This window comes from Pelobates fuscus, chromosome 5 (genome assembly GCF_036172605.1).
Source record: "Pelobates fuscus isolate aPelFus1 chromosome 5, aPelFus1.pri, whole genome shotgun sequence".
Taxonomy (NCBI): Eukaryota; Metazoa; Chordata; class Amphibia; order Anura; family Pelobatidae; genus Pelobates; species Pelobates fuscus.
In genome coordinates, this window is record NC_086321.1 from 51,296,517 (window position 1) to 51,324,004 (window position 27,488).

At 37.6% G+C, this 27,488-nt stretch overlaps 1 protein-coding gene across 2 annotated transcripts in view; it reads left to right on the top strand.

Annotated features, from left to right (window-relative positions):
* PIK3C3 (phosphatidylinositol 3-kinase catalytic subunit type 3) overlaps nt 1-25,962 on the top strand; it is a 134,954-nt gene extending 108,992 nt beyond the window's left edge. For both annotated transcript variants that reach the window (XM_063453842.1, XM_063453843.1), the window contains 2 exons: nt 8,229-8,354; nt 25,196-25,962. In XM_063453842.1, the coding sequence (XP_063309912.1) occupies nt 8,229-8,354; nt 25,196-25,210 (141 nt within the window). In that variant the 3' untranslated portion in view covers nt 25,211-25,962. The remainder of the gene's footprint in view (nt 1-8,228; nt 8,355-25,195) is intronic.
* The last annotated feature ends 1,526 nt before the right edge of the window (nt 25,963-27,488 follow it).

The window sequence follows — 27,488 nt, forward strand, 5'->3', positions numbered from 1 at the left end:
CCATTATGAAAGTGGCCCATACAACCGAACCGTACTGCACCATTCAGGGTCCTGCTTCAGATGTAGGGCCATAGGAAATGGTACAGTTCGGTTATGGCGGAGCTACTATGCAATCCATTGATTGGTGGACAGGAAAAGCATTTTTTCTAAACCCCACATGGCCCCTGAAGGTCTGACTTGCAGTGAAAACGCTCACCAGAATATGCTGGACCATTCTAAACCTTTCAAACTGTAACGAACTGATCCTCACAGTGGAAACGAGGCATTATTGAACCTTTTTTGAGGTGCTTGAGATGTTACAGGTGCAGTATAAAGTGCAACATCCTCAATGTCACTCTAATTAGCTGTTGTAGATAAAATGTGTTTGTTGCCAAGCATCACTGTAAGGCTTTTTACCTGTTGGGGAGATGACATGAGTGTTGAACATGACTTTATCTGATAACGGTCTTGGTTTTTCTGCTCTCACTGTTGGTTAAAGTAGGCTGTGAGCATGCTTTAGTTATCATAATTATTATTAATTATAAACATGGTAAAACATTTATACTCAGACATTTACAGTGAAGTCCACCATCCCCCCTTGTCTTAATATTACTTGGAGAACTGGATCAAAGCTTAATGGGATCTAGTGGGGAGCTGCCGGGATCACTCTGCACTGATTTCTCAGCTCCATACTGCTCTGTGGTAATGCCACAGCTGGGGTGACCTCACATCCCGACTCCCATCATCCACACCGGGTTCTAGTACACAGCAATCCCAGCAGCTCCCTCTGCCCCAGCTGGGGCCTGCTCAAACCACATAGCAATACACTTGTATGAATACATTTAAATTGTCTTAATGCTTCTCAAACATGACTATCCCTATATTATGCTACTTTAAAAAAAAAAAAAAAAATCCCTTTGCCATATCTCACACAGACCTAAAAAAGATTAGCCCAATATCTGCCAATTATATCTGCCGAAGGCAAATCGAACAGAACATACTGTGTAAGTATTTGATAAAGGATGGACAGCTCTGTTCAAATGAGGTTGATTTAAAAAATATCCTAAACCGCTGTCAAAGAATTATGAAAACTATAAGACAAGGCTGGACACACCAGTTATAAATGAAGTTTCTTGATGAACCTAGAATTAATCCCCTCAAGGGATATGTAGTTTATATCATGATCTAATATCTTGGTAGTATTGCATTTATTAATATTACCGCTATTAAATATTCACACTTTACTGTGCTTTCATCCGGTTTCTTAATTTTAACTCCCTTTATGCATCAGAGAAGATCTTTCATCTCCATTAAAATCTCTGCAAGATGTGCTAAGATTATTGTATCATGAAGAGCTGTAACTGTAATTTTCCTTCTAATCTTCTGAGCAAAGACCAATCAAATACACTTATTGTTTGGAAATGTAATAAAGTGCTAGTAATATAGGGTTATATGTTAATTTTTTTTTTTTACTACACAATTATTCTAAGTTAATTTTATGTTAAAAACATTTCATCACCTCCTTTAAAAGTCAATTTTCTCACCTTTTGAGATTGTCATAAATTACATTCTTTAAACAAAAAATGTTCAAAGTATCTTAAAATGAGTTTCAAGGTATTATACTGTACTTATTAGTTAGGAAACAAACTTTACTTCTACAAAGTTTGGATTGTTTTATTTATTTCATTTCTTTCATTTATTTATGTGTGTGGTAGTTCTTTCAAATGCTAAAGAATAGTTAATTCACTTTTTTATATTTATTGTTTTTTTTTGTTTTTGGTTTTTTTTTTGCATTTTGTTTTTCTTCAGCAACAGGCAAGTTGGGTTGAGGAGCAGTGTATGTGTGTTTATACACAGAGGCAAAATATTTCTGGTGTATGAGTACATTGGGTCAGGGAGACTATCTTTTAACTCACATTAAAACAGGGCTCAACAAATCCCAGGTCGCCATGGCGACTAAGAATTTGGTCTGGCGCCTGGGATTAACCTGCCTGTTCCCTTCTCCTCCTGTCTCAATCCCGCTGCAGGTTTCTGTCTGCCGGTGCGGAGGTGAAGAGAACTGTAATTACTTCTTCCTGGTGCTGAGGCCGCTGAGTAAAGACTGCTCTGCTCGCCTCCCGAATTCCCCAGATCCGTCCGCCCCTTCTCCTGCGTGGCCTCCGTGCCAGGAGGAAATAATTAGTTCCCTTCACTACCGCACTGGCGGACAGAGAGCTGCACAGGATTCACGAGGAGGGGGGTTAGTCTGAACAGAGCGGCAGCCCAATACCACCTGCTGCAGCCAACCCCACTGTCACCATATGCTGCCCAGTCCCTCTGGACCAGGGGGAAGCTACCTTCCTGCACCCAAAGGGTAGAAAATAGGAGTGTGGCTAAAAATATATTTTTATTTATTTATTTTTTACTTCTGTGTGTGCATCTGTGAGAGTGTGTTTTATCTATTAGTGTGTGTATGACTGTATGTGTATTTGACTGCATGCATCTAGGAATATTTTGTGTGTGTGTGTGTGTGTATCTGAGTGTATCAAATAATAAAAAAAAAAATTGTGTATGGGAATGGTGTTTTTTTTTTTTTGTTTTGTTTTTGTTTTTTAGGCCGTGCTAGTCTCCCTGCGGCTGGCACATCTCCATAACTGAGATGATCAATCCTTCCAATGGGAAAGCATTGGAAGCTATTGAGCATTCACCAATTCTGCACCAATAAGCATCCCCTCATAGAGATGCATTCGATCAGTGCATCTCTATGGGGAATGTTCAGTGCCTCCATGCAGAGCGTGGAGATGCTGAATGCACTGAGATATTGCACTTTAGTGGCCGTTTGCCACCAGAGGTATTATTAGGCAGCAATGTAGTTACTCAAACACCCTGCTATTTCTCATAAAAGGCAGTGTTTACATTGAAAAACCTGTAGGGGCAGGCTATAGACACCAGAGCCACTACATTAAGCTCTAGTGGTTCTGGTGACTGTAGTGTTCCTTTAAGGAACACTACAGTCACCAGAACCACTAGAGCTTAATGTTCAGAGAAACTGCTATGTTTACAAATGGGTTAATCCAGCCTCTAGTGCAGGCATAGGCAACCTTCGGCACTGCAGATGTTTTGGACTACACCTCCCATGATGCTTTGCCAGCACTATGGGTGTAAGAGCATTATGGGGGATGTAGTCCACAACATCTGGAGTGCCGAAGGATGCCTACCCCTGCTAGTGCTGGCTCATTGACAGCCGCTAGAGGCGCTTCCGCGCTTCTCCCTGTGACTTTCACAGTGAGAAGACGCCAGCGTCCATAGGAAAGCATTAAGAATGCTTTCCTATGGACTGGCTGAATGCGCGCGCGCGGCTCGTGCTGCGCATGCGCATTCAGCAGATGATGGGAAAGGAGGAGGAGGGAGCCCGGCGCTGGAGAGAAGGTAAGTGATTAACCCCTTCCTCACCTTAGAGCCTGGCGGGAGGCAGGCCCTGAGGGTGAGGGGGACACAAGGATCCTATAGAGCCAGGAAAACGAGTATGTTTTCCTGGCACTATTGTGGTCCTTTAAGGTGTCTTTCTCAGCAGTACTTACCACCTTTAAATCAACTTCACTCCTGTTAATTAAATCCATAAATTAACCCCTTAAGGACACATGACATGTCTGACATGTAATGATTCCCTTTTATTCCAGAAGCTTGGTCCTTAAGGGGTTAAGACAGCACTTCATGTTATTGATATGCTGGGAGACAGAAACAGTGTGATTATCTCTCCCTATAAGCTCTCCGGGTCATTAAAGCAAGAGGATCTGAATTACAGCAGCTGTAAATAGTGTAACTCTCACTAGTCTTAACTGGGGCATGTTCGAAGAGGGTTCTTGCATCTCTGCTTTTATTGCACAAGAAGTCACCCACTCTCATCTGCCCCTTGAAGTATTATGCAAGATTTCTCTCTGTCAATCTATTACTGTAATTAGACAATCTATTTTTATTTATTTATTTATTTTACTTGGAGCTTACCCCCAGTTCTCTCTTGTGCTAATTAATATAAAAAAGTGTGTACATGTTGGTAATTTGTTTTGATAAACCATTGAGGTGTATTTACTTTTCTTTTGCATAAGATGTCTTAGGACATTCTCGTTCTCAACGCATTGACCTTCAGAAACATATTAATTCCCCATTCCCTGCAGCTTTCCTCACAATGCTCACTTATTATTTAGCAGTTCTCAGACTCCGTTCTGCCCATTGCTTTTATGTGAAATTCAGTCACTAACAATGCATTAGTGGATCATATTTTTGGTCTCTTACTGCCACATATGTTTATTTAATTGTCATCCTAAGACGTTTAACCTTCTTTCTTCAGTAACTTTCTGGAACATATTCAGGAAAAGGGAGATGTTTAATGTGCCCTTGTCATTTAGGAGAATAAATTAGATACTACAAAGCCCATGAGAAAAAGCATTAAATGAAAGGTTGGAAAATGAATATGCTTTTTTTTTTTTTTGTACAACTTGATTACACAATATGTTCAGATTGTTGCAACAAAACCACATTCTAAAGTGCAATCTTTGATTTTATTAGTTGTATGTACTTCTTATGTAACCCTTTTCAGGGCAAATTATTTTACTTTTTTTTTTTTTCTCATTTTCAACATCAGAATTTTGATTAACTTCTACTGCAAAGTAACCCTTCCACCATTTATCCCTACAAATCGGTGTGTGATGAGTGTTGATTGTCCTCAGGGGAAGCTCAACCATACATTACATGACACAACAGAAGAAGTTAATTCACATTTTGATATTGCTACAAGGAAAAATGTTACTTTGCCGACAAAAAATACCCTCTGTAATGTGAAAATACTTCCTGAAGAAAACAATTTTCATATAAGAAAAATAAATCTAGCCGGGACTAGAAGTTACCTGCCTTTACAAAACTGCTTATAGTTAAAGTGCATGCCCAATTTAGGCAAAATGCATTTCAGTTTTGTTTTGTCTAAATTACTAGACCAACAGACAAATACATATATACATTTACATTTGCTCAATCATACACATACACATGCCCGATTAGTGCCTTTAAAGAGACACCATAGCTACTATGCTGTGTTTATGCTGCAGGGAGTGTGCTAGTACCCTCCTACCCTAAGTATTCAAACTATTTTTGAAACTTACCTAGGGTCTGCTCATCTCCTTTGTTGCATTTAAAGTGGTGCAGGACTCAACTCATTAGCTGAGCGACTCAGGGGACTCTCTCACCCAATGAGCCATCCTTGCACTACAGGGTTATACTCAGGGTAGCTCATGGAAGTCCTTGCAGGAGCCATTGGCAAATAGGGTGCTAAAGTCTTTCTGAAGCTTGGAGTCTTCCTTTAGTTACACCCAAGCCTTTAAGTCAAGAGACATACAGTCATGGGTGTTTTGTGCACAGCATTGAACCTCTTCAGATTAGTTAACTTTCCTAAATCGTTGCTTTGCACACTATCTTTTCTAGAAAGAAAAGGGCATTCTCCAGAATTATGTATAGTTTGTCTTGGCAGTTTTCTCTTCCATAAGAGTTAATTTGTCAACTATTTTGCAATCCCTCTATACTTTGTTTTGGTTTTTTTTGTTTGATATTTCAATATAAGATCACCCAGTCATGAGGACTTATTACTTCTTGCCAATGGTGGTCTTCACTATTATTATTCAGGATATTGTTGTTCCATGCTTTTTTCGTTCATCTGCTAATGATCAGGAGAGTTTGTTGCATAATGTGGTTGCTTTTTGTGCCCTAGAGTATTATATTGAGGCCACTAGGCCCTTTAGGAAGTGTTTTTGAATGTTAATTTTTAAAGACCTGGTGAGTTTGTTGCACTTGCATACCTTTTGCAAATGTTATAGTTTTGATATTTTTGCCTCCTATGACGCTGCTTTTGGAAGAACAGTGTTCCAGGCAGTTGTTCCTGTTTAGTCAGTCATTGGCCAATGTTTTGAGGTGGCCTCATGTGAGTGTAAGATCTTATTTTTATTTCTCATCTATGGAAGGAAAACATTTTGTCTTGCCAGACAATGTAAATTTCATTGTGGATTGCATGGACCCTTCCTTCATTGCGTATTTTTACCTAGACGTGCATCGACTGCCCTGCTCTGTATTTTGGTTTTGTTTGGTTTCCACCTGCATTTCTTCCTCTTCTGCGTGAATGTACATAGCACTGAAAATGTTGCAAGTTGCATTTAGAGAGGAAGGAGTGTGTTTCTACTTTCTCCAGTTAGCACGGACTTCATTCCGTAAGACCTTTCCCCTTTAGAGACCTTATGTGGTATAAATACCTACAGAAAAACTATCATTATACACAGCCAATTAAAAAAAATTATAATAATTGAATTCTTATACATACAATAGTTGTCTCCATTTGCTGAAGGCTCTTCTCTGTAGACCAGCACACTTTCACTCTGCCTCAGTGTGCCTTGCTGTTACAAACATTTCCTCTAATGGTTCTCTAATTTGCAATTGCAAAGGCAGGTGCGCACATTGAAATGACAGTTCTGAATAATTGAAGAGTTTCCGGTCAGTGTCTGATTTTATATAAGCATAAATAAACCTTAAAAGTTTAATGTCAATGACAGATCACAAATGTACTGACCGCATGAAGTCACACTACCTAGAAGTTGTGTTCATGTATTAATACATGGAGATGGACCAATTCCAGGAATAACTCTTGATTGTAGGTTCCTGTGCTATGTTGAACCTTTACCCCTTTGAACTGAGGCAATTTTACAAGTTCTGACTGAAACAAAATCTAAAACTTTTGAGCTATGTCTGTTCAACCATAATTTGTCTTTCATATTTGGTGCACCCACACTTATTAGATATCATTTTGTTAAGGAGAAATAAGGATTTAATTTCACATCAAATATCTATATATGGAACACAATAGAATATGAATAAAAAGGAATTTCTGCATGGCATTTTAACTGAGAATGTCATCATTTTTTGCTTTTACTGCAGTAAAACTCACATATTTGTATGCTGTTAAGTTCAACGAGTACAATGATGCCCCCATGTACAGGTTTCATGGTGATTTGAAAAGTTACAGGGTTAAAGTAAGAGCTTGCCCATTTCAGTGTTTACACATTGAAATTCGCCGGATTGGTTTTCTGGGTTGCTTTTGAGACTAGTAATGAAAATGGCATTTGCAAAAGTAGACAACCCAGGGTATTCTAAATGAGGCTTGTCCGGTCTTTTTTTCTTTTTTTTTCTTTTTAATAGCCACTAAGTCACAAAACCCAGGACAAAATTAGTGTTAATATTTGTGTTTTTGCAATTTTCAACCAAACTTTTCTTGATGATATCATTGTCATTATAAGCTTTAACTGCTCTAAAACACTCCTATTTGTGTTCAATGAAGTATAACAGTAACCCCATGTACAGGTTTTATGGGTGTTTTGGAAAGTTACTGGGTCAAATATAGGGCTTGCAAATAAAATTCTCTGGACTTCCTGTCTGGGTTTTGAGACTGGTTGGTTTCAATATATAACTAATAAAATCAATTATGTAAAAACATTACATAAATATACATAGAATTAAATTTGGTACACATCCACCCCACCCCACCCCACCAAAGAAAAGAAAACTCACAGGTCTTTGTAGAGAAGAGGATTTTTTTCTGGCAGGTGCCGGTATTTCTTTTTTTTGTGTTTTTGCTATTTATTGCATTTTCCAACCTTTTGCATTTATTGACATGTGTTTTTAAGATTTTGGATGGCCTGTGCATATTTTTATGACATGCTAACTGTTTTCTACAATAAAGTACACACTTCCTATGAAATACCTTGTGGATTTTCCCGAGATGGTTTTGAATGTGGACTCTTTGGTTGGTTTTGGTGATTTGTTAAAATAGTATACCTACTTCAAAATTAATACGTTTGCTGTAATTAATAAGGGTCCCCGTTAATCTGCAAATTCATTGCAATCATCCACTTCTCCACATAAGTATATAATAAGAATAATTTTCCCTCAAAAGAGTTTAAACCACGTTATCATGCTGTAGACAAAATTGGTATCATTTTAATCCTGAGCAGTTATTAATGAGCTACAATGGTCTAGTTTCTTTTTGAACAAGGTATGCAATATATAATTTTACCATCTTATTCTGTAATTTACATTCCTTTCAGGATTAGCCACAAATACAATCTGAAATTTTACATAAACACCACTTCTGTAATTTTATTTGTTTCTGGTTGTGTTCTGTTTTCTTATTTCTTCCTAATATCCTATTTATATATTGTTTTTCTCTCTCTCTCCAGGTACAGGATAAATTTAGATTAGATCTCTCTGATGAAGAAGCTGTGCATTATATGCAGACTCTCATCGATGATAGTGTTAACGCTCTTTTTGCCGCTGTTGTTGAACAAATACACAAGTTTGCACAGGTAAGGTATTGGTCTCTGCTGACTTTCTCAAAACAAATTATTGTTCTTTTCTGACTAAACCACCTATGTTAACATTGACAGAGATGGATTGGCTTTTTATTTTTTTTAAAACCTCCCAAAAGAATAATATTCAGAGCTACTTTAGCTTCCTTTAGAAGAAAATTAAATATTGTGGATGGTAAAAAAAAATTTCATACAAACAGAATAATGTAGTATGTTTAATATAAATATATTTTATTTTAAAAGCCACAATCTAGAAGAGGCTTGTTTGTGCATGTGGCATGAATATTTTGTGTGAGCTGTATGGAAAAGGTTACCTCCCTTCAGCTTTTGCTAATGCAGTACCACATTGGCTTCAAAGTCTGTGTTCCTCCCCATACTTTTTTCAAAGGAAAACTCCAAGCAGATATCCCTACTGTTTACATCAGGTATGATGAAAATTGTGCCCCTTGTTCACCCAACATGCTTTTGTTTGTAACTGAAGAGATCTACAAAATATACCATTAATAGATGTCAATGGAAAAAGCTTATAATTTTTTTGCTGTACAAAGAATTGTATGGTTGCTTACTGTGAAGGAATTTGAGCCGCAAACGTGTGATCGCTGGACTCTCAAAACTGTAAAAGGAGCTGTTGGTAGCCACATTGCTACTGTCTGTTTAGGTAGCACTTCAATGCATCTTATCTGATAATAAATAATTATGCTTGCCTTTGTTAGGTAGCTTGAATTAGCAGCAGTTTCATTTAAAATAGATTTACTTTGTTTCCTTATTTTAGTGCGTTACATACATTACACAGTAAAATGAGATTCAACTCCATCTTGGAGTGTCTATTTCATTTTTCTTTCTAAAAGTCTGAAGCCAAACACAGAGCTCAGAATCTGCATAAGAAACCTGTCTACTAATGGGGATAGCAAGGAGGCAAGGGACAAAGTAGCACTCTATTGCACTAAATTCTTCAGTAAATCCAGAGGTTTGTTTTTTGTTTGGAAGGCGCCAAGTCTTCAAAAACCTACAAAGTCTACTTCTGTTAATTGGTGAGCACTTTCATTAAGTCCATCATGGTCTTTGACAATGTTTTGTAAGCAGGAGCCCATATGTTTTCAGAACACTAGTACTTGTTTTAATTGTAGGAACTTCCCAGCTAATATAGTTCATAATTGTCCATAGGGGGCTACTACTCATGGTCTTAATGCCTGACCTCTGACCACCAAATTCCCACCTAATTGCATTTGACTTGAGTGGCCATCATAAAAGTAGGAACAAGAATTGGCTTCTATGTGGCCATCATAAAAGTAGGAACAAGTATTGCTTTCAACATTCTCAAGAGAGAGATGCACTAATAATTGGTCCAGGTCCAGAGCATTTGTAAGTTGGTACACACCAGTATGGGTGATAAAGGTTGCCTTTTCTAATCATCCTGGCCATGAGGATCCTCGAATACCTGCATCAGAGATGTGTGGTGACTTTCATATATTGAGAATACAATGTTGAGAACAGAGCATAATCTAACATAAAATAATCATTTATTATTATCACCATTTATATAGCACCAACAGATTCAGTAGCGCTTTACAATATTATGAGAGGGGGGATATAACTATAAATAGGACAATTACAAGAAAACTTACAGGAACGATAAGAAGAGGACCCTGCTCAAACGAGCTTACAGTCTATAGGAGGTGGGGTATAAAACACATTAGGACAGGAAATGTCAATTAAATAAGGTGGGATTGAAGCTGAACTGGAGGAGAGAGTACGAGAGAGCAAGAGACCGGTATATGGGGTAGAGGTTACTCTGGGAGGCCATAAGCTTTCCTAAAGAGATGGTTTTTAAGGCACTTCTTAAATGATTGAAGACTAGGTGGGAGTCTGATGGCTGTAGACAGGCTATTCCATAGGAAGAGAAGTCCTGCAAGCGTGAGTTGGCCGTAGGGGTGCGAGCAACGGGCAGGTAACAGGCTGAGCGGGGGCCCTTAGTGGCATACCTATGGATCTGTGAAGAGATATGAGGGGCTATGATGCAGTGGTAGAGAGGAAGAAGAGCAGACCCATAGTAGAGCATATGTTCATTCTGGGGGCCCATTTCTACCTGAAATTTTAACTTTGGTGTCTGTATTTATCTCCACCTTCAACTAACTGTTGAAAAGAAAAATGCTTTTCTGCTTTCATCCCATTGTGTGACGTTACTCTTAATCAAAACATGCAATGCATTTAAAATGCACCTCTTATTGCATTACAATCCTTATTGGGCCCTGCATTTCCATTATTATTAATACCCTCCTTGATGTCAGTTAGGTTTGGGTTATTAACTCCCCACCCACTGCCACATGGATTGCAGCTTGTGGAAGGGGGATAGTGGCAGGTACAGCCTGTACAGACTTTATTCCACTGGTAATAGGTTGTGGGATCATTAGTGACTGGGCAGCTGTAGCTGCCCAATCACTAGTAAGTTTAATCCCCCAACTTCTGTGTAGTGGGGGAGGTTTAAGGTGGGACCAGATGTATACGTTTTGTAGTATCTCATCCTACTGTTCAAGTGTGGGGTATCAGTGGCTGAGCAGGTCATTGTGATTTTATTTACTGATATATCAAGGCTGCTTGTATGAGTTGGCTAGCTGCCATATTAGTTTAGACTCACACTCACACTGCCAGTGTTTTGGGTGTTTTTTTATATATTTATTTTTTTATATATAAATACTTGCTCTCATAGTCTAATTTTAAACAGATTCTAGATGTATTTGGCAGATATTTCAGCATAATTAGTATGGTGGAAAGTATGCAAACCTTTACTTTTTATAGAAGTCACATGAGAATTAAAGATATTAAGCCATACACCAAATTCTACTGAAATGGGATCTGTTCATTTGGTCAAAATAACCGAATTTCGACCTTACTTTCCTTCGTAAATATCAAAATTTAACCAGCCTACTACAACCTAAAACTCTCCATATAACTTAATATAACTTTCTAAGAAGACGTACAAGAGCACCTTCTTCATAGAAATCTTTAAAGTCGTGACTAAAATATGATCATAGGAAAAATTTTAATTCTGGCATTAAAATTGTTAAAGGTCGCCAGATTTAATAATGACTTGCACTTATACCTTGGTTCCCTTTTATATAGTAATAATTTGTACTTCATTTTAAATATCTCATTAAAAATTTGTAGCAGATTTTAAACATTTTATTTATACCCACAATAGTTTATTGGGCATAGTATTTTTCCAAGATACAGTTTAATTTGTTTATTAGTTTTTTTTTGTTTTTTTAATGGTATTTTAAAGATCTGTTCATATTTAGCCTAAACATATCCATTTTTACTGCAGGAAATATCTGCCTCTGGTTCTATTGAATGAACAAGAAATCCCAGAAAGCGTTAATCTCCTCCAATATTTTTACATTTCCAGTTAATGTGCTTTTTTTTTTTTTTTTTGCTAAACCTTATTTATGGTTAAACTTGACTTTAAATGTACATCTTCATGGATAGCAATAAATGATATAAAACGTGTCTCTGTAATATAAACATATTCAGCTCTGTCAGTGACATTGCATTCATTGAGACTGCAATAAAAAAAAGCTATTTTTTGGCTCCAACCCATCAGCAGAATATAAATGTTTGTAAATATCAAGTGCAAACAATATAGTTGGCAACGTGCAGATTTTGTAAAACAAAAAAAAATCTTCCTTTCTGCAAATGGCATTGTATATTTATCTGTAAAAAGTAAATATTGTCTTTTTTTTATATTGGTTAAAAAGAAAAGTGTTTAGGTCGTTATTTCTGTAATATGAGCAACATAGCTACTTCACAGAATGCAGCTATTGGAGAGAAGGGGGTTTCTAGGAAGCAATAGCTGTTGTTGTTTTTTTTGTTTATGTGAAGGATTAAACATTTTTAACTTGCATGAAAACCTGTTGAAATGTGTTTTATTTATGCATTTGTTCACGGTTTGCATTATCCCATTTAATGCAAGTTTATATCTTATCCCTATCACACTCCATAGTATGAGAAATGCTTTTGCAAAATAAAAAAAACGAGAACATGAGTACAAGAAGCCATAGTGTTTGAAAATTGTAGTTTCTCATAGGTTTCTGGCTTACTGCTCTGTGTTTGTGCCACTGTAGAGCATTGGCGGATACTTGGTATGACCCCCAAAATTTTTTTATTAGGGAATGACTTGTGCTGGGTTTGGTAGCAAACATCAGAAGATGTAAGGTGCAACAAGTCAGACTTGGAACCGCTAATTTCTACAAAATAGTAACTGTTTAATAGGGACTATTACGAAGCTGAGGGCACACCAGAGACCTAGTTATCAACCATTAACATCTTTAAAACCCATATGTTCTATTTTGCACTCCTCACAATTGTGCCCCTAGATAATTTATGACCGCATGGAATTTCATTATTTATCTGTGACTGTCCCATGCAGACATGCAGTGTTACCATAAGGCAAACTAATTGAATGTGATATTTCATAGACTGATAGTCTTGTTGTTTTATTAATTTATTTTTTTTTAGAGGTTTGATTTCTGGCTTGTCCCAAGAGATAGCCAAAACCCCTAACAATCATAAGTGTACTGAGCAAACATGACAGTTGGTGAACAAGCAATGCACTATATGAGTTAAAGAAAATAGCGAAGTACGGTACATTGACATAAATAAAATAAAACTTGACTTGATTAATTGTGTATTTAAAATCTCGTTTTGTATATGAATATCCACTAATAATCCACGGATGATTGTGCTTATTGGCTCATTCTATATTTTATAATGGAGATCACTGGCTTTTCAAGGTGTGGAATATATCTTACTCGTGTTTCGTTTGTAAAGTATTTTCCAGGCAGGCCATTAATCTCTAGAAGATCACAATCATTAATTTTCCCAAGTCTGACTGTTTCATTTCTCTAACTGCTGTGTTGGAATAATGAATTTTCCTTTTTCCTTTTTTTTTTTTTTTTCTTTTTTTTTCTTTTTTTTTTTTTCTTTTCAAGGTTTGAAGTGTTTGTTACTTCTTCATCTCCCTAATCCCACCAACCATCACATTCAGTTAGGCTGTCTATGCTATGTAAAGCTCTAAATACTTCAACCATTTCCTCATCCTGACTTATACCTGCTTAACTTGATTTATCAATACACTATCAGTACTTTTTCAGTGATTCCATATTTCAGAAGCTTGCAAAACATGTGATTACATTACCCTCTTCAGATGCATTTCCTACCCTCTTGGTCATCCATTATCCTCACTGATGGAACAGCTCTCTGTGTTTTTTATAGAGATTCCACAGTGCACACCAATAGATCAGAAAGACGATTTCACATTTAGTTCAGCAATATTAATTTGCAGTTTCTCTGTGTATTTTATATTTTATTCCTGATGTGGTGACAGTTCACAAAGCAATAACTGTTGTGATAGATTTTATTCCCCCACTGGAAAGACCTCTCGCAAAAGTTATGGGTTTGTAATAACACAGAAGAAAATTAATATCACATGCATAGATTTTGTTCTCTTACTCAAGAAACCGGCTAAATTACTATAAAAATACTAAGGTTAATAATGTCTACTTACTTGTGCATCAAGATGGCATATTGCACATTTTCCTCCAGGCTTGTGTAGACATAAAGACTGGTACACCATACTTCATATGGGGAACATAATTTTAATGCCAGGACTCCTAGGACTCTCTCTGCATCATGAAGAGGGACACTAAATGTCCTTTCCACTCCTGCATATTATAAGAGGCTGTATCAACCAAAAGTACAAGAGTACATTATAGTGGTTGGGGGAGCAGGAGAGCTCTAGAATAGTAAAAGGCATAGGCGTGCGCACGGGGTGTGCCGGGTGTGCCCGGGCACACCCTAATCCCATCGGCACGCCTATGCATTGAGACCAGCAGGGGAGATCTCAGGATCTCCCCTGTCGGCTCATGCAGAGCCGGCACTATCCGAGCGCCGGCTCTGCTCTAAGCCTCCCTCCCCACCGACCCACAGGCAGGGAGGGAGGCAGGAGAGGACCCGGGGAGCTCAACCAGCAGCTCCGCCGGGTTCCTCTCGCAAGATCTGAGCGTTGCCGTGGCAATGCTCAGATCTCGCGAGAGTGAACTCTAGCCCTGCAGGCTAGAGTTCACTCTCCACTGGACCACCAGGGAAGGCAGCAGCAGCAAGGTCCTCCCTCCCTACATAAGGTAAGAAGGGAGGGGGGGTATTTACTAAACGGCCCCCACGCAAAACACACAGCATCTACACACACACAGCACCCAAACAGCACCCCCACACACACACAGCATCTACACACACAGCACCCTTACACATACACACTAACAGCACCCTCTCACACACACACACACAGCACCCTCACACACACACACGACCCTCACATATACACACATACAGCGCCCTCACACACACACACAGCGCCCACACACACACACACACACCACCCTCACATATACACACTAACAGCACCCTTACACACACACAGCACCCTCACACACAAATCACCCTTACACACACACACACATCACCCTTACACACACACACACACATCACCCTTACACACACACAAACAGCACCCTTACACACACACAAACAGCACCCTTACACACACACACACAGCACCCTTACACACACACACACAGCACCCTTACACACACACAGCACCCTTACACACACACAGCACCCTTACATACACACAGCACCCTTACACACACAGCGCCTACACACACTCACACACACACACACACACACAGCAGTATATATGTGTGTGTGTGTGTGTGTGTGTATATATATATATATATATATATATATATATATCGATATATATACGCGGCGTGTGTGTGTTGTGCTTTAGGGTGCACACCCTTATACAATAGGCTGCACACGCCTATGGTAAAAGGGTAATGCCACTCTACACCTTTTCAGACATTCTGCTGAAAGTGTATCTCTTAAAACCGTGTGTATTAAAAAAAAAGAAAACAAACTTTACTGAAGCTTTCATTTATGTTCCTGGAAGACTAGCAGATTCTGTAACGTATTGATAAAAGATTTACAAACAAATTGATGTTTAACAGGCCTTACGTAAATCTTTGCATAACTTGTAAATAAGTACTTTCTGGTACGTAATGATAAAGACTGTTCTTCTTAGAGGTCTACAATAGTTGTGAATTGATGATTTATACTGAAATAACCCAAATTCCCCCAAAGTACCATATAAATTGCAAATTATGACTAATGTATTTTGATCTTCGATTAGCAAACTCCAACAACAACAAATGCAGAATGCACAGCATAAAACCAAAAATACATTGTACATGCTTGCTTTTAATCTGAATCCCCTTCCCTCATCTTCTAATAATTATGCGGCCAATGCTACCTTGGAACAACAGCAAACAATCTATTGCAAATTTCATGATGCCCATATGTGCAAGATTGATATATATGATATACCGTGGATATAAAAATTGCAATCAAGAAACCAAACGCTTGATGGAGCAGACAGTTAGTGCATGACAAATCTGTTTTAAACGTATGCTTTGACTATTATAGAGCAGCGAGACCGCATACTGATTACTGGTTTAATCCACGTTATGGTAGCTTTCTTCAAATATTGACAATAACAAATAAGCCATCACAGATTTTATGAAATATAAGCAAATCTTAGTATGTGTTCTTTAGCAATAATAGCATACTTGGAAATTGGAATCCCTGTGCCATAGAAGAAGTATAGGTGTGTGTGTATATTTTGGCTCTATCTTTGTCTGAACCAGCAATAAAATGCATATATACTTGAGCTAGTCAGAGTTGCTTGTTTCTTCTTTCTGTAGTCCTTAAATTTAGAGCAGAGTTTAGCACATTTTTCCAAGGATCATGGGGCCAAAGCCAAACCATTTTTTTGTATTTTTCATAGATTGATAAATAGGATGTAGTGAAACTAAGTGGAGAGAATAGGAGGAATTATGAATGGATCGATGCATAGTATTGTTCCTTAACGTCAGGGATTTAATACTTATTTGCCAATTTCTGAGTAAAGATTTACATACTGCTCTTTTCTAAGCATCTAGGTCATTCACAGGCGAGCAGATGTGTACAAAATGTCTGGTGGAGGAGAATGAACAACATTTACTGCGTTCTTTCTCTACTCTAAATCTAAACAGCCTCTGCTTACTTTATAGCGTTTACATTTGTATGTATATTGATCTAATAGGGGGGTAATAGGACTGATGGCTTTCTAATTGATTACAAATCTAAAATTAAACTAATTTAAAACCAAAATAAAATATACCTCTGAGTAATTAAGATGAAAAGATCACAGATTTAGGAAGCAAATTTGGCCCCCACTGATAATTTCAGTAGGGCCCTATTGATTTTAAATAGATAGTTGTCAGAACGGATACCATAAAAGTTGCTAGCAAATTTACAAAACATCCTAGATAGGGATTCAAATGGACTGGACTTCCAATGCTTTCCTCCCCTATGCTTGTTTAAATATAGGCAGGATAAGGATAGTTTTATTAAATGCAGAACTCTTGGGCACCTAAAAGCAACTAGGCATTGTGAAATAAACCATCAACCGTAAATATCCTATGTACATATAACTTCCAAGTATGTACTATATTTGCCTTAATTCTGTAGAATGTATTGAGAGTTTAAGCAAACCATTTTGGATATATGTTGGGTAATTTCTGTCTGATATCAAGCCCTACAATTTGGAGGGGTAAATTGGACATTATAGCATCACTTTCGACACTATGTATAATGAGTCAACACATCGTTTTGTGAATGCATAATTCCTAGATTTTACTATTAACATGACGTAAAGTCATGATTTTATTAAAGACACGGAGGCTCCTATTATGCTTCTCTTTCTTTAATTCTCCCTCAGCAGCGAAGAGAGATATATGCAAAAGAGAGAAAAAAACAAAATAACATTAGCATATTGACAGTGCTATCATTGGTATCTACCCCCTTAGTATATAAGGTGTAGCACTCCATGCTTCTTCCTCTTTCTGTAGCGATCCGAAGACCAGATCAATAACCGAACGATAAACTTGGCCCGAACAGGAACAGTGGGCGATAGTCAAATGTCCATTCTTTATGGGTGGACTATAGCACCTTGTATCGAAACTTCAACACTTTGATAGAATAATTCAGGCTAAAATGAGAGGAGAAAATATGGTAATATTTGGCTGGTAACTGGTTGTATCATATACCCCAACATAGGCCTTTAACTTATTATGGACAAAATTGTTGTCATGTCGTCATAACATATGATATTTTAGTTAAGATTATGTCTACTTACATCACATTATAGTCACTTACCTGAGTGACGTACGGAAACATTCTAATAAGGTAATCTGATCGTAAAGACCCACCCAATCTGTGGTCGATACCAGTGTGAAATCCAATCCCTCCACCCAGGGAGGGCAGGAGGGAATAATACTCGCTTCCGTGTCTTTAATAAAATCATGACTTTACGTCATGTTAATAGTAAAATCTAGGAATTTTATTAAAGACACGGAGGCTCCTATTATGCTCTTTCAAAGCTGAGCAATAACTTTTTCCGAGAAATGTTGGATTGGTTCAAAACAGAAATTCCGGAATGTGGATTCCGTAGACCAGTCTGCGGCCTTCAGGATGTCTTCCAATCAACATCCTATTGTCGATGCTTTAGAAGCCGTAGCACCTCTGACAGGGTGGGCTGAAAAGACTGTGACGTCTATCCCGGCCGAAGCTAAAACCCTTTGGCCCAACGGGCGAGAGTAGGTGTAGTTACTGGAAGGTGCGGTTTCTTCAGTGAAATAAACAAAGGACAGTCGTTTGATGGTCGTAGGGGAGAAGTATGGGATTCGTATTCTTTTAAGCACCGTATCGGGCACAGATTTGGCTGATTTGGAAGTCGTGGGTAGAAGACATACCCTTGGCCGAGGCCCCTGGTTCAGATGAGGCCATGCTAGCCAGTTTGGGCTCAATCTTCAGCAGGATAGCTTTCCTGCGTTCCGTTCACATGGCTGTATTGGCATTGCCGATTATGCAGACCAAGCGTTGGAGCCAGCCAAACGCCACGTCAAAATCCAATGGTGCCTCACCCGACTGAGCGGCTTCCAGCAGTTCATACAGCTTAGTGACAGGACCCAGTGTGTCTAGGAACTTGTCCTGACAGTTGCGGAGGGAATAGTCTAGTCCCCTCTTAGGTTTCCAGCCGGTTTTGGCTAGAAACTGGGCTATCTGAGGGTCTACTTCTGGGATTTTTGCCACAGCATCAGGTATTATGGGTCGGGGGCATTCCGCTCTCCACTTATTACGGCCCTCTTGGGAGAGGGACTTGCGTACCCTGAGGGCCAGGTATTGGGTGATGTGTTCAGAGGGTTCCCAATCAGCAGAGCGTGGGTGTCTTAAGTGGTCAGGGTCAAATAGAGGTATATCTTTAGGGTCGCGGGTTGCTTCTGCCCCGGGCGCCCCTGATTGTGTCGAGGCACGTGTCGGTGCCAAGGGGAATTGTTTTCCCTGGAGGCTTTCGCCCTCGGAGAGCTTGTCCTCGTACGGGACGTCTAACCCCTCATCCCCCTCCTCGTCTGAGTCAGACAGTATATCTTGGGCTCTTGCCCGTTTCCAGTCTCTGGTAGCCGTAGCTCGCCCAGAAGCTCTATTGCGCGGTTGTTGCGTGCCATCATGGACAGCCAGAGGAGTGTCAATCAGAGCATGGTTAACCTGCATGGGGGGGGTCTTGAGAGTGTTTGCGCCCTGGTAGTGTCCCTTCAGGAGGGGTTAGGGGTCAAGGCAGGGGTAGCGTGAGGTTGGACTTGCCTGAGTGCCTGTGTAATGGAGTTCGAGATGGTAGAGGACATAGCGCCCATGGCTGACGATATGGCCTTTGAAATAGAGTTGGACATGGTGGTGTCCAGAAGGGATTGGAATTCTTCCGAGCCCATGAGCCCAGGGTCAGCCTGGGGGTCAGGGCTAGTAGTGGCCATTGAGGGGACTATGTTTGCCAGGGAAGTTATCACCAGACTGCATGGTAGATAACTGAGTGCAAGTAAGAAAAATAATAAATTAACAAGACAGAGTACGAGGATTGATTAACCCAGGTACAGGATGGGAAAAGGTACAGGGAGATGGAGGATAGCTCCAAAGTAAATATTTGGTATAAATAGACTGTACCCGTCTGGAGAGAGAAAGGATCGATTCCCAGATCGTGTGAGAGGAAAAACCCACAATGTACTAGTTCTTTAAAATGGCCGCCGCCTTAATAGGCGACTAGAAACCAACAAAATGGCCGCCGCGAGTTTCACGCGCCGCTCGCAAGCGGCAAAACTGAAAGTAACCTGAAATTGCCGTGCAGACGAAAGTATGTCCGCCGGTGGTGAAGAAATTAGTGCCGGGAAACGCCGCGGGGGTGCAGGACAAACCCCGCCGACAATACCGGTCAGTGTGACCGGGGAACCCGAGGGGGGGGAGGGAGGGAGGAAAACAGAAAAGCCCAAAGGGGGAAACTGAGAATAAAACGGTCACACAAGAAAATTGCAATGTACAGCAAAAACAGATAAATGAGCAAATGCAGTGGGAAGGGATTAAACAATAGAGTATCCCAATAAGCAGAGCAAATAAACAGAGCAAATAATGCAAATACAATATAATCCCACCAGAGCACACTATAGGTAAGAGGAGAGTGTACTTATCTGGTCTAAGGGAGCAGCGAAGAAAGAGGAAGAAGCATGGAGTGCTACACCTTATATACTAAGGGGGTGGCTACCAATTATAGCACTGTCAATATGCTAATGTTATTTTGTTTTTTTTCTCTCTTTTGCATATATCTCTCTTCGCTGCTGAGGGAGAATTAAAGAAAGAGAAGCATAATAGGAGCCTCCGTGTCTTTAATAAAATCCATTTCAAATGTAACTTTAGTAATGACTTAAAAGAAAAATACTTTTTTTTTTTTTTTTTTTTTTTTTTTTAAACCACTTTAAATTCAGTAAAGCCTATAGTAGAACAAAGAAACTGTTTGGCTAAAAAGTGTGTTTGCAATATAAAGAAACAAAACAAAATCTCTATTTTGAAGTTTGCTAAGTTCTCACCTAAGTGTACACTGAATGTGACTTCTAAGTCTAGTACATTGAATTCAGAAATAAAGCTCTTCCCTGCTGACCTAAAACACTAAATATTTACAGATTTTATATTTTATTAGAATCGTATGCACCCATGTTCCTCATTCCAGAAACCTTTGTTTTTCTGGCTCTGTGTAATGTGCAACAACTACATTGTGGAATGTACATCTGTCTCCATAAAATAAAAAAAATTATAAAAACTGGGTCAGCTGCCTCACAAATTTACACAGGTCCATTTCTGACGTTTTTATATCCATTTGTAATAAAGTTATATCCATTTGTAATTTCCCAGAGCTGTCTTATGTCATCTATTTTTTTTTTTTTTTAATATGTCCTATGAAACTACCATCGCAATATTTTGATCATGTTTTATATATGGATCAGGTGGAGTTTTTGTTTTTGGACATACAATGTAATTTGTCATGCTGCTGGCTTCCACTTTTGTCGTATTTTGGACAGATTGTGTTCTGGACCTTGATTTTAGGATGTCAATTTTTTTATTGCCAATTTCTAACCATTTCTGGCTCCTTTGAACATACAGAAAGATAAAAGCCTATTAATCACATTGAGATAATATTGCTGATGTAATCATGCTTGTTATACCCTAAAATAATGGAATAATATAATTGATGTGTCTGTATGTAATCTAGGCAGAAAAAAAAACATCCATGGGATTCAGATATATATTTTTTTTTAATATTCCAAAGATATTTGCATCTGGTTTTAACTTCTCTTGCAATTCTTCATGTAATCATTTTTGAAGGTTATGATTTATAAGTTAGTTGTCTTAATTCAACCACAAATACACAATTTTGTATTTTTTTTTATATATTGATTCTCATATTGAAGAGAGGTTATTTACAACTCTATTAATTCACCTAGGTAAACAAATGGAAGCAAAAATAATTGCACTTTTATTTTTTCGAACAGTAGATTACATGTCCTGTTTATTGTTAAAATGTGTTTGTCAAAGGCACCATCACCTATGTCCTAGCTCCAAACACTTGTCCGGTTTAACCATATTTCTGAGTCTGCAGAAAAGCTATTTTAATGTTTGTTAAGCATACATCAAATCTTACCAAATATTTGATCTGTTCAGAGTTGATGTTTTCTGTTTGGGCCTGATTCCAAGAAATGGGCATGTTTCCCAGACTACAAAGTAGAAAATGGGGACTTCTGCCAACACTCTGGAAGATAATTAGAACATGTGGATGAGAAAAATTCAATGCTTTTGATCCTCAAGAACATACTCTTGCACAGCAGCATTTATTGATTTGTGATGTCAATATTTGTGTGAAGATTTTCCTTTTTTGTTGAACAATTGGAGTGTTATACATTTGTAAAATAAAAACCTGAAAATTGTCATATGTACAATGTATGCTGCATGACTCAAAATAACTTAAAGACCACATTCCTGACAATTGAAATGTTATTTACAAGAAAGAAGAGTCCTGTTTGACTACAATTCTCATTGTAGTTCTGATAGTGAGCATTTTTATAAATAGAATAACAAACCACTAAAGGAGAGGGTTTTGCAGCCATGTTATTGTGCCCAGTTTGCACTCTTTCAGACAGATATGTACGGATTTATTGTTTTATTTATTTATTTTTAAATTATTTTCATTATTTCCGCCTTGAATCACTGGTCATCTACACTTTGAAGGGTAGAATGTTTTATTATATTTCTCCAAAAAAAATGAGTTATATCTGAAATGTACCCTCTGGGTATAAATAATTTAAAAATCTACCCAAAATGTTTGCCTTTTACGATGCTTATGAAGTATGGTAGTGTAACAAGTATCTAAAAAACATTGTTTACTAATTTTAATTGCTATGAAGATTTCAGAAATAATCATATACACTCCCTAAATTCAAAGTCTTATCATTGGTAAGTTAAAGGGACACTATAGTCACCAGAACAACTACAACCTAATGTAGTTCTGATGAATATAATAGCTCCCTTCATGCATTTTCATGTAAACACTGCCTTTTCAGAGAAAAGGCAGTGTTTACATTGCCCCTAGGAACACAAGTGGCCTAGGAACACAAGTGGCCACTGGAGGGGCTTCCTGGCTCAGGGCTGCACAGTAAGCAGCACTGCCGTTCATTGATTCAATGCATCTCTATGAGCAGGTGCTGATATGCCAAAACAGTGTTTGGCCCTGCCCCTTGCCGATTTTAGCCAATCCAATGCTATCCCCATGGCAATTTTGATTGTCACCAAGGGGGTGGGGCCAGTGCCAGCGGACCTGTGGAGAGCTGAAAGTAAGGTGAGTTTTAACCATTCTGAGGGTGCTAAGGGGGGGGGGGGGGCGGGGGCAAGCCACCTAAATGGTGGGTTTAGTACTATAGGGTCAGGAATACATTGGTATTTTTTTTGTTCCCATATCAATAAAGCTTTGTTTTGATTCACATGATCTAACTTCTAAATTTTGCACTCTATACATTGCTTTGCAAAGACATCAAATTGCATATGTCCAGTCACGTGGCAATACTTTGTGATTTGAGAGAGGAAGTAGATGTACTTGCCTAAATCTGTCTTCTGATCAATTTCACATTGTTATTTTCTTGATTGCAAGATTAAGTGTTTGGTAGTCTCACCTGCCAGGAGTACAATAGTGAAAATCATAGCAATCCCTTCCACATTGCTATTATTTTCACTATTGTACTTCTGTGCATGGGAGTCAATAAAGGTTTACACGAGACGGCAAGATCTATTGTATAGAGGTGACTACGACAGATTCCTAAGGCAACGTGAAAGTTTTTGGATATACAGGCTTAAGACGTTACAACCAAAGGGACTAAATGAAGGGTTTTCATTTTCATTTGCACCATTCATTTAATACATTGTGGCCATTCAGACCCCATTCGGGTCTCTCTCAGATAGTGGAGATGGGAGGATATTCACCTCACCACTACACCAGAAATGTGATCATCTGTTTAACTATTCATATGATCATTATCTTGGCAATATGACAATTTTAAGATTAATCATAATCTACATATGTCTACTAACTGACTAATTGGTGATCTAACATTCCTATGAGAATTAACACTCTTTGGGATATGTTAATAGCACTTTAAATACTGACCATCTAGACTTTTAGATGCCACTCAGACAATGTACTATCTACTGAGAAAAATTCCCTGCATGCATCTGTATATATATATTTATATATTTAGTTCTATTTTTCATTTTTATTTTACTTTATTTTGCATATCTTTCACCCTTGTTCCTTTTCACTTGATTAATGTTCAAAAAAGAAACTCTGCATCTTTAATTACGAACCATTATACATTTATATATATTACTGCAGTGATCTGCTCAAATCTACTTTTGAAATATGGTGTTAATATTTCTTATTACTGTCCATGTTGGGACTAGTTCAGCAGTTTATTATTTTTTATCTTTGGATTTCCCCCCCCCCCCCCTTTTAGCAACTTTGCTATTTAGTGATACAAATTAGGGAGATACTTATTTTCTCTCACTATACACACCAATAGCTACATTGGCTGCTGAGACATTGTTGCAATTATATCAATAACAACAATCTATACCTCTATCCCAGCCACTCTTTTGCTTAAGAGCTGTGTTTCTTTAGGGTGTGTTGTATACCTAGTACATTACAGATGATTCCTATTTTTTACACCCTTTTACTGTATATACACTTTTACTATTAATTTTGTCGTTCATTATCTTCCCTAAGAGGGACTAATAAAAATGTATTATTATACATATATTTCATTCATGTTCTATACTGGCAATTTTTAGCCATGATTATGAACAATTTTGTCCTGGGGTATAGAGACTGATAATTGGGAGGACCTCTCTGTAATCTCTCTTTCAGTCTCTTCTTTTTCCAAGATCTATTGTAGATCATCTTTTGTGTGCACATTGAGATGCAGCCGATAGTGGTAGTCCACTACTATTTTTTTCTCCCAAGTTGGCTTATCATAAAAACAAAATTGTCATCGCTTTTATTTTGTGATAATTATAAAGGTTTTTTTTTTTTTTTATTTCAATTGAATTTTCATTGCCGTCTTTCACATTTTTACAGTATGGGTTTTTCATAAACATTCTACCTTTGGAAAAACACAAATTACAATGTATTTTAAGTATTTATTAAGGAGAGTTCGTGAATTCTATTATTTCAATGTTTCCTTAATTTTAGCGTGTCTTACAGAACTTCCTTTAATATATTTATAAAAGCTGGCACATGTGAAAGTCCCATTATCTTGGCTCTGTATAACATGAATTATTCATTCACATACTTAGGGGGGCAGGGGGGAAAAGTGCTTTGTACTCTTCTATTTATTATAATCTCTTTTCACTGGTTATACTCTGTGAGGCAGATTCAGTTTCGCAAATATTTTTCCACTTTCTTGGCAGAGTGAAAGCATAATCTTTTAAACAGAAAATATTTAAACGAGTTCCATGTGACAGGTTCCTAGTATAAAATACTTTACTTCTTTCATGTAAAGAATTTTCACTATCGTATTACACTTTGGCCTAGGTATATTGTTTTAATTTAATGTCTTATAATAGGAAAAATAACAATCAGATCTTTCATTTTTTACTTTATATATCAAATGCAAACTGCTTTCTCAAAATAAAATCAAAATCCTATTGAAAAGGTCACTAATTGATTTTCCCCTTGGACATATTTTAGTTTTCAAAATAAGAATAGAGGCAATTTAAAAGTAATTTATGTATTTAATGGATTATCATTTTCTGTCTCTTAACAGTACTGGAGAAGATAGATCACAAACGAAGAGCCCTGCTTCTATGAAAAACATTATGTACCTTTGGAGAAAAAGAATTTGTGTCGAACAGAGATCTCATGTGAATTTTTTAGAAGACCAAATCATCTCCTTCATATCTTCTCAACAAAATAAATGTGTTTCTTTTGCCACCTGGTTCATCCTATGTAGCAATGTATAAGCTTACACACAACGTATTTGACTATGGTGCAGTTTGTGTTTATTGAATTTAATTGAGCTGATTTGGTGGAGGAATCATTGAATGGTTTATCTTATGCCAAGGCATAAAACATTTATTAATAAATAAGCATACATGCTATAACTTTGTACACCGATACAAACGCCTTATGGGGTTGTATTGTAAATATACCTCACTTTTTCTTCTGTTTTTTTCTGATCAAACAATCTTTCATGCATTCTGAAAGTGATGGCCTCTAAAACTAATTAGAAGATAGTTTGTTATTGTGCTCCATTAAGTATTAACACCCTAAGTTCAGAAACCATAACGTTTTGATGAATTATGGAAGCCGGAAATATGGTGGTAATCCCAGTGGCTCTCATCCACAGTACTTCAAAGAATGTAACATGTCAGATTTTATTTTTATGGGCTTTTATTTGAGGTATTGCTTGCATAAAAAAATAAAAAATGATATTTAATGAAGAAGAAAGATTATGCAAAACCATAGTATTCCACCATTATTGTGTGTAGTCTCAAAGATAAGGGCTATACATTACGCTTAATGGGATTTAAAAAAAAAAAAAAAAGAATAATTGGCAAGTTACTTTTTTCCTTATTGGAAATAGTTTCCATGTAGCTCTAAATATTGCCCTCTAAAACAAGTTGATATATAACACAGATGGTTTTATTTTACAAAGGGGATCTTTTTTTCCTCTCTCTCTTTCTCATTTTCTCCCCTTTTCTCCCTTCTTTAATATTGGCCAGAAATCTCCCATGTTCTGTTTTTACGAGGAATGGAGAAAAGTGTTTGCAAACACTTATGTAAGTGGATATAATAGTAATGATTTGTGGGTGGTATGTTACCTACAGTGCCCACCTGGTAGAACTCATACCTGAAACAATTCTAGATCACTCGGTCTTTGGTTGCAAGAATTCCATTCTAGGTAATCTGAATGAAATTACATGTAAACTGTTCTAGATGTCTAATCAAAGTTTAAATTCTGAATTTAAAAAAAAATCTTTACAAAGTGCCTGGGTTACAATGGGTGTCTAAGATTAAATATATTTAAGATAAAGTGTCCTATCCAGTCCACTATTAGAAGACAAAAATGGCTTAAATGTACAAAACGCAGAAATCTGAAATATATTTTTAGATATTCTAGTGCATTTTAGTCCTGTTCAGTGCACTAAGTTAAGCACTTGGAACTCCAAAAAACGGTTTGACCTTTAGGGCAGTTCCTATTCCAGTTCCTGTGACCCCAACCATCCAGATTACATGAATAGCCTCACTGGGATATCAATGGGGAATCTTTGAATCCTAAAGCAATTGTAATTCCCCTGGAACTCTCTTTAGGTTCATTTTCTTCTTTTCAATTACAAACTGAAATAAACTCCACTGTTTTGCAGCCAAAGCAAGCACAAACAAATGTTTTCATTGTGAAAACCTGGCAGGATAAAAGCATGTGCATATTTTTTCTAGCAATGTTTTTCCCAGTTACAAAACTGTATTAATACTGTGGCAGTGAATTGAAGTCACCCTTTTGTCTGTGGATAACGGTTCCACCTTACTCTGCTCCTGTACTATCCATACCGTAAAAAGGTATAGTAGTATAAAGCATCAAGTGATAAGACAGGCGTATTGCTTGTGTTTTAGGTTGTCTCCCCCTCATTAGTACTGCAATCTTCTACAAAGATTACCCATAGACAGTGAACCAAAGTGCAAATGCAAAAATGCTTTAATATACCATGGTTATATAATTGGCATCCATTTTTTGTTTTCTGGGGTAGCGAGGGTTGTGTTTAACTAAAGGGGCATTGCAAATACAAGTACAGAATGTTCTCAAATGACTAGCAGTGACATAAGGTCCCTGTCTGTGTTAGATTACATTATGTTCGGTGATTTATTTGTATTTTCATATATACCGTATTTATTTTTTACCCTTGTTTTATAAGACCAAGATCATTCTTGCTTCTCCTTTGTAATCTGCAATGCCTTCCTTATTTCCAGTAATACACCTGTAAGTAGTGATTTCAATTTCTGTGATTTGCAGTTAATTTGTTAGCTTTTTACTTTAGTGACCCAACAACTTAACTACAAAT